The sequence below is a fragment of the Bombus impatiens genome, unplaced genomic scaffold (genome assembly GCF_000188095.3).
Source record: "Bombus impatiens unplaced genomic scaffold, BIMP_2.2 scf_0235, whole genome shotgun sequence".
In the NCBI taxonomy this organism is placed as follows: domain Eukaryota; kingdom Metazoa; phylum Arthropoda; class Insecta; order Hymenoptera; family Apidae; genus Bombus; species Bombus impatiens.
In genome coordinates this window covers 1,178,517-1,185,046 of record NT_176654.1, presented here as the reverse complement: position 1 = coordinate 1,185,046, position 6,530 = coordinate 1,178,517, and the positions used below count along the sequence as shown (strand labels likewise).

At 43.6% G+C, this 6,530-nt stretch overlaps 1 protein-coding gene across 14 annotated transcripts in view; it reads left to right on the top strand.

Moving 5' to 3' along the window:
• The window catches only part of LOC100742711, a 64,283-nt gene that overhangs the window by 37,702 nt on the left and 20,051 nt on the right, over positions 1 to 6,530 (top strand). For 13 of the 14 annotated variants that reach the window (XM_033320090.1, XM_033320086.1, XM_033320093.1 and 10 more), the window contains one exon: positions 6,310 to 6,391. In XM_033320090.1, coding sequence (XP_033175981.1) covers positions 6,310 to 6,391 — 82 coding nt within the window. Of the gene's footprint in view, positions 1 to 4,483; positions 5,422 to 6,309; positions 6,392 to 6,530 lie in introns of those variants that run through there. The other variant, XM_003488473.4, reaches the window with a different exon arrangement.

Here is a 6,530-nt window from a genome sequence, read left to right as displayed (position 1 = left end):
CCCCTTCCCCCCCCCCCCTCTTCCTCTCCGTTTCTCCGGATAAAAGATGCGCGAATCACCGGCACACGGTAATCGGAGAAAAGCTACTTGCAAAAAAATCTATTCTCGTTGCGGAAGAGAAGTCGATTCATTGTGTTCGAAAGGACGATTTCCCCGATTTTTTCCTGCTAACAGACTCTCGAATAGTTCACACGTTTGTTCAAACAAAACGACTAACCTTTTTAACCGGATCTTGCAAAAATTGCAGGAAGTTCGTGAAATTCTTATCACGTTCGTTAGTCTCTTTGTTATAGGAATTGTTGGAGGCGATTAAAGAGTTTTGCCAACTTGCTTGATTTCATTATTCGTTTGTTCTTTACGATGCAATTCCGCGAGAAGCCGCGAGAATCCGTGAGAATCCGTGAGACGATGATTCTCCATCTTTTGCTGAAAAAAGTGATCAAGTCCGGAAAACGTATGTCCTCGTACGAGGAAAACTGGCTGCTTTTAATAAAACGTTTGCTCGTTTAATCGATAAACTCGTAATCGATAATTATCATTATGTGAGTCAGTTTTTCGAACGGTTGTTTACTCGCAGGATGGCAACGAACGTTGCTAATTTGCAACTTTTCGCAACTCGAGACACTTTTGACGTTTCTCCGTATATTCGGAATGATATTTCCTGCGTCGAATGTTATCGGTAGCTTCTTCGACATAGTTCTTAAACGATACGAATAATTTTTAGCAGAGACACGTTGCATTCTTGTCGAGACACGGAAGAATCAAATTATCGATGAATCGCGATAGCCGCCAATCAAATTTTCCAATTACAAAGCTTCTCTTAAAGCTGTTATGAGTTGCAATTAAATTCTAATCGTTTCAACTTATAACGAAATCTTATAATCGAGCGTTTGGTTGTCAAGTGGTTCGCTAGATCTAAACTTTGATCGGAATCTTCCTATTCGAAAGAAGATGGTTATCTTGCTCGAAATCGGGCATATACGTTTAACAGCAGCGGTAACTTTCGTAAATTTAAAGGGGCTCGTTAAAATAATATAGCCGGCGGTACGCGTAGATACGTTGAGCAAAGTATAGCAGAGATGGTAAACAGAGGGCAGAGACGCTAAGACGAAATGGGTCAAGATTTCGGTACGTGTCTACGTATGTAAATTTAAAATACGCGCAAAGACAGTCCCGCGGCAAGCAGGTGGCCCTGTCTCCGTCACCAAGCAGATAAATATTTGGGTATCCGGAACGAAATTCTAGGATACCGCCTGCCTAAATTCACGATTTTCGATCAGCTACACCGGCGCCAAGCCGAAAGATTTATTTTTGGGGCCGCTTTCTCCTATTAGTTCACCTTTCTACCGGATCCCGATTCCAGTTTGTATCTGTGCTTGTCTCGCGTGTCTTCGCATAGATCTCGTTCTTATACCGACATCGATATCGCGTATGAAAAGATATGGATATCGAGTTGCATAATACCAGAGTATTTGTACGCTTACTATAAAGAACTTTTCAAATTCCATCGTACGTATCGTATAAAATGCCCTTGAAATTTCATTACCAGTAACGAAACGAAAAGAAACGAAACGAAACAGTTAGAGAGGCGAGAAGACGAAATTCTTGACAAAGATACGATCGCGATATCTGATCGAAATAGCGGTCCATGGACTTTTAAAAAGATCCAAGTTTGTGTTTCGTACGATTCGAATCGTTGTAACAACTTTGACGAATAGGAGGGATACTTTTGCGCGTATTAAGAGAAGCCGTGGTTAGAAAGAGCAAAGGAATGCAATCTGACCGAGTAAAATGGAGGAATGTAGGCAAAAATAGAAGCAGAATATCGTGGTATTCGTTAGGTATTTTTTTTACAAGCGCTGTTATAACGCGTTACGAAATTTGCGAAGGGAAAATTTATAAAATACATTCCGTCGCTTTCCTATCCGCGAGTTACTTCCATTTTTTTTTTTTTTTCGAACGTTTCTACAGACAAAATGTATGAAATATTAAAATACGTACGATATTAAAGTAAATCGAGAGTTTGTCGTGTTACAAAAGTGTCGTACGGTAAAAGGTTATATCTCAGCTACGCTGAAATAATCCTCTCTATGAATCTTTTTATAAAAGAAATAATAAACGAATTATACGTACAACGTTCGATGAAAAACTAATAGATATACTTTCTATTCAATTTTGGGATAACGGTGTTACTATCGTGATTGGCTTTTTGATCAATTTTTATGTTCCATTTGAATGCAAATACGTGGAATCGATTTCTTGCAGCGAAATTCGATATCCAATTTTTATAACACCGTTATCGAATGTATACGCATCGCATTGTACGTTCGACGGTATTTAAGATATTTTCGTTGAACGTTTATCGTACTTTCGTCGATACATAGCTAAATTTAATCAAAACGAAGACAATTTATTTTACAAACAAGAGCTCGACGTTCTTTGGCAACGAAATTTTTCTATCGCTCGTCTAATACGCTCTAATATTTCGTTAGCGATCGCTTTATTAAAGCCCTTGGAACGCCACCTTCGTATGCGATTTACCATTAAAGTATAGCGGTTGCGTTGCATTCACTCGCGCTTTCACGTATTATCTATCGTTCGGCGTTATCCCTACGCACGACCACTACCATAGGCCACTTCCGGATGGTTTGGATTAGTAGTAGCATGCGGGTGAGAAATGTGGGTCAGGCCGTTGCTTGCTTTTCTAGTCTGGTTCTTATCGGTCGCGGTGTTACGCAAATTCAGGTTTACGACGCGATTTCGAGAAGCGAAAAGGAAAGTGTGCCGAGCTTAACTTAAGGGCGATGTTTCGTCGTATCTTTTCGAGGACTTGCACGTTAATCGCTCGTTAATCGTCTCGCGAAAGTCAGATCGATTCGTCTCGCGTTCCGTGTGCGCTGCACACGTTACAAACACAGCCAGTTTATCGACTTGGTGATCTCTCGTATCCGCGAAAGTGGAGCGTTTTATAATATGCACGGCTCCGTGTTACCATCTCCTGCCACGTTGTAATTAATAGATACGCGATAATTATGCAAATTGCCCGCTTCTTCCTCTCGTACGATGCTATGGCGAATCGAAATGTACCGAAAACTCTGATACGTTTTAGAAGCTTATTTACACCTTCGCGTTAACCGTATTTGGAGCGATACCTTCCGTTTAAGAACTATTCGGTATAAGAAATATTCGTCAATTTTCTTCTTTCCTTTTTTTTTCCGGTAAACTTTTTTGGACTTAGAATCGACCATACTAGACACATTCGCGCTCAATTTCCATGTCCGACGTGCGATGTTCGTAATTCTCGAATTATTAAATATAGAGGGTTTCGTTCCAAGTTCCAATACGAAGGCAGTCCTAGGTAAAAATCTCGGTGACGATAAACGAATGTGAAAAGTTCGAAATTCGCGTCCGAAAGACGCGACGTTCTAATCGCTATAACATTTTTACACTTTGTCGTTATCGCTAATAATTGGATAAGCGCATAACGTGGAAACGACAAAATTAAAAAGAAGCTAGTATCGCTAAACTGTAATAGATGATCGTCGATATCAAAGTTCCAGCAAGGTTAGTTTTATGATAAGTTTAAATGCAAAAATAGCGTCGAAACTTGTGTCGCACGTTTATATCTTTTGGTCAACAGAGAAAAAATCGTAGAACGTTGAGACTTGGTCTCGTAGAAGGGTAATGCGGCCACCGATTCGAATCTTTCTTTCGCTAACGATTTATCGAAATTGGACCTATAATCGAACGTCCTTGTTTCCATGGTTGAGACATTTTTGTCGTAATCGATTGGTTGGTTCCGTGGCACGATTCGTGTCACGATCGGCGTACGTTTCACCTATGCGACAGATAACCGAAATATTTTTCAGAGATTTCTCTGTCTCGGCTTTTTGTCCAGCAGCGAACCGACACCGCGATATCGTCGCGGACGGTGGCTCGTCTGCGTCGTTCGTTGTTCTATTACGTGTTCTCTCGTAAACGAGTTTCTTCGTAAAATAGCGCTTCGCGAGCGATGCCGCGTTACGAGATTCCAGACGCAATACGTTCGGCGAATGTTAAATTCGCTGAATCGAAATTTAAATAACAGGCGATAGCTTAACGGATGTGATCGAAGCTAGAAAATGAGTCTTTAGAAAGCTCGATGGACAGATGGATAGATGGATAGATGGATAGATGGTAAAAAATGGCAAGCGCGAGGAAAATACGTTTATCGATCAACGTTCGTGCGATATACGTATCGAGAGAATCGTATTTATAGGACGATCTGACAGATGTGGTCGATCGACGACGGAAATAAATCGAATACGTACTTTCGATACTTTACGGTGCTACGCGTAGCGAGTAATCCGAAGCACGTTCCACGAAAGGAAGATGTTTCTATAATTCCGCGAATTTAACGTTTTCCTCTTGAAGTGAAAATCTATAAGAAGAAAAAGAAAGAGGAAAAGAAAGAGGAAAGGAAAAAGGAAAAGAAAAGGGGAAAGAAAAAGAAAAAGAAAAAGAAAAAGAAAAAAAAAAGAAAAGTTCGCTCTTCCCGTTTCGTCGATTCAGTTCGTCGAGCGTGGCGCTTTATTTACGATATCTAGCAGCGGGGCAACTGGAGCCAAAGAGAGCTCGTTAAAAGCGTGGAAACGTTGCCTCCGTTCGGAGAAGAACAACGACCACCGAAATAAACGCGGCTCTCTCCTCCCCATTGGCCGTTTAATGACTCTCGCGCCTCGCTCCGGCTATCTTTCACCTGTGCCCGAGCAACGTTGCACGCTCGAGCGGAGAGATGAAGGAGAAGGCGGTGGGAAGAGGAAAAGAGAGATGGCGAAGAAAGAGGGAAAGAGAAACTGTGTATAGGGGGAAATAGAGAGAAAGAGAGAAGGACGCGAAAGGAGGAATAAGAAGGAATGGAAACGGTGGCAGAGAGCGGCGTTTTGCGGTAGGGTAGGGGAGTAACAGCGAGCGAGGACGGTGGGCCTGTTTGGGACTTTGCTTACGTAGAAGGCGGAAGAAGCCGGCGGAGGGGCGAGTGTACAGCGCGGACGATCGAGATCGTGAGTAGGTCACTGGGACGTGGCTCGTGGCGGAGACGAGCGTGGCTCGCACCTTCAGTCAGTCCCCGTCGGCCAAGGTAACCACCTCTGGGACCGTGCAGTCGCGTCACACAGAGCCACAAGTTCCCTTTTTCTTTAAACGGGAAAAGGAAGCACGCTCGCGCACTCCGCCCCGATGACGAACAATCGACGAGCGTGAATTGTCACTCGGGGTTATCGCTTCGTGTGTACCCCTTGGAAGGCGTGCTTCGACCGGGGGGTTGACAAAGGGATCGCGCGGAACGACGACCAGCTTCTTTCCGAAGGACATCGGTGGATCTCGAACGCGATAGACCATAGATCAGTGTTTCTCTGCGAAGAAACCAAGGATTCGAGAGAGGTGCTTCGATCGATATTTTTCTCTTTCGATTCGTTCTTCTTCACTGGCTGTTCATCGAGCAAATCGTTTTTCACGTTATCCGCGGGGGAAAGAACGCGGATATTTGTCCGGTATTTTTCTCTCATCTTTTCCTCGCGCTTTTTTCACCATCCGTCGTCGTACTATTCCACTCGAAGTTTTTGGTACTTTCTGATCGCACGGACTCGCGATCCTCGTTCCCTTTGATCTCTCCTCCCATTCGAAGTACAAGTTTTCTTGTTTTCTCGCGTTCCGTCTTTGAACTCTTTCCCTTGTCTCCGCGCTACCCACGGAATTTAATTTTTCTCCTATTTTTTGTCTCCTCCTCTTTCTCTCCAACCCCCTTCAAACTTTGTTTCCTCGCCAATTCCGACAGAGATAAAGCAGACTTTAAATCTCGCGGAATTGAATTTCCCGACGATGCAGGGCTGCGACTTTTTCTTTGACCGCGTCATCCCGAACGAGCTTTTAATTAAGAAGCTCGGCTTTCGTAGAGTGCGGTTTAGATGCTCGTTGCGCAACGTCCTTTGTTTAAACTCCGGACGGTAAACGTGCTACTTGTGCATCCGACTGACGATAAATGCCACGAATCTCTTTTATCCGGTATATTTCCGATCCTCTCGCATTCGGTGCTCGCATTCCACTTACATTACATTCCACGAACGGGGTGGCAACGACGTGGTTCGTTGTTAAACGGAAACAACGAATAATCCAGATGCTTCGAATCCTCATAGAGTGGATCGAATTGAAATATCGCGCGACCTACGTAAGATCCGAGTGTTCGATCGATCCGACGTCAACGATCCGTTGGAATCAGCTGTTTAACCGTGGACGCATTTATAGCAGCCTTTCTTTTGCTTTTTATTGCAGAGAGGAGACTCGCATGATGGAGAGGACGTGGCGGAGTATACGGAAATCGACTTTAATCTTGTTGCTGCCTCTGCTTTTAGCCGTGAGTACAATTTACGATTTATTCGACGATCAGATACTTGTCTCGTCGTCCGACTCGTTCGTCTCTTTAACCCGTTCCCTTACTTTGGCGAGTCAGACTGGCGACGAAGATTTTGGCCCAAACGCGAATATCGCCAGTC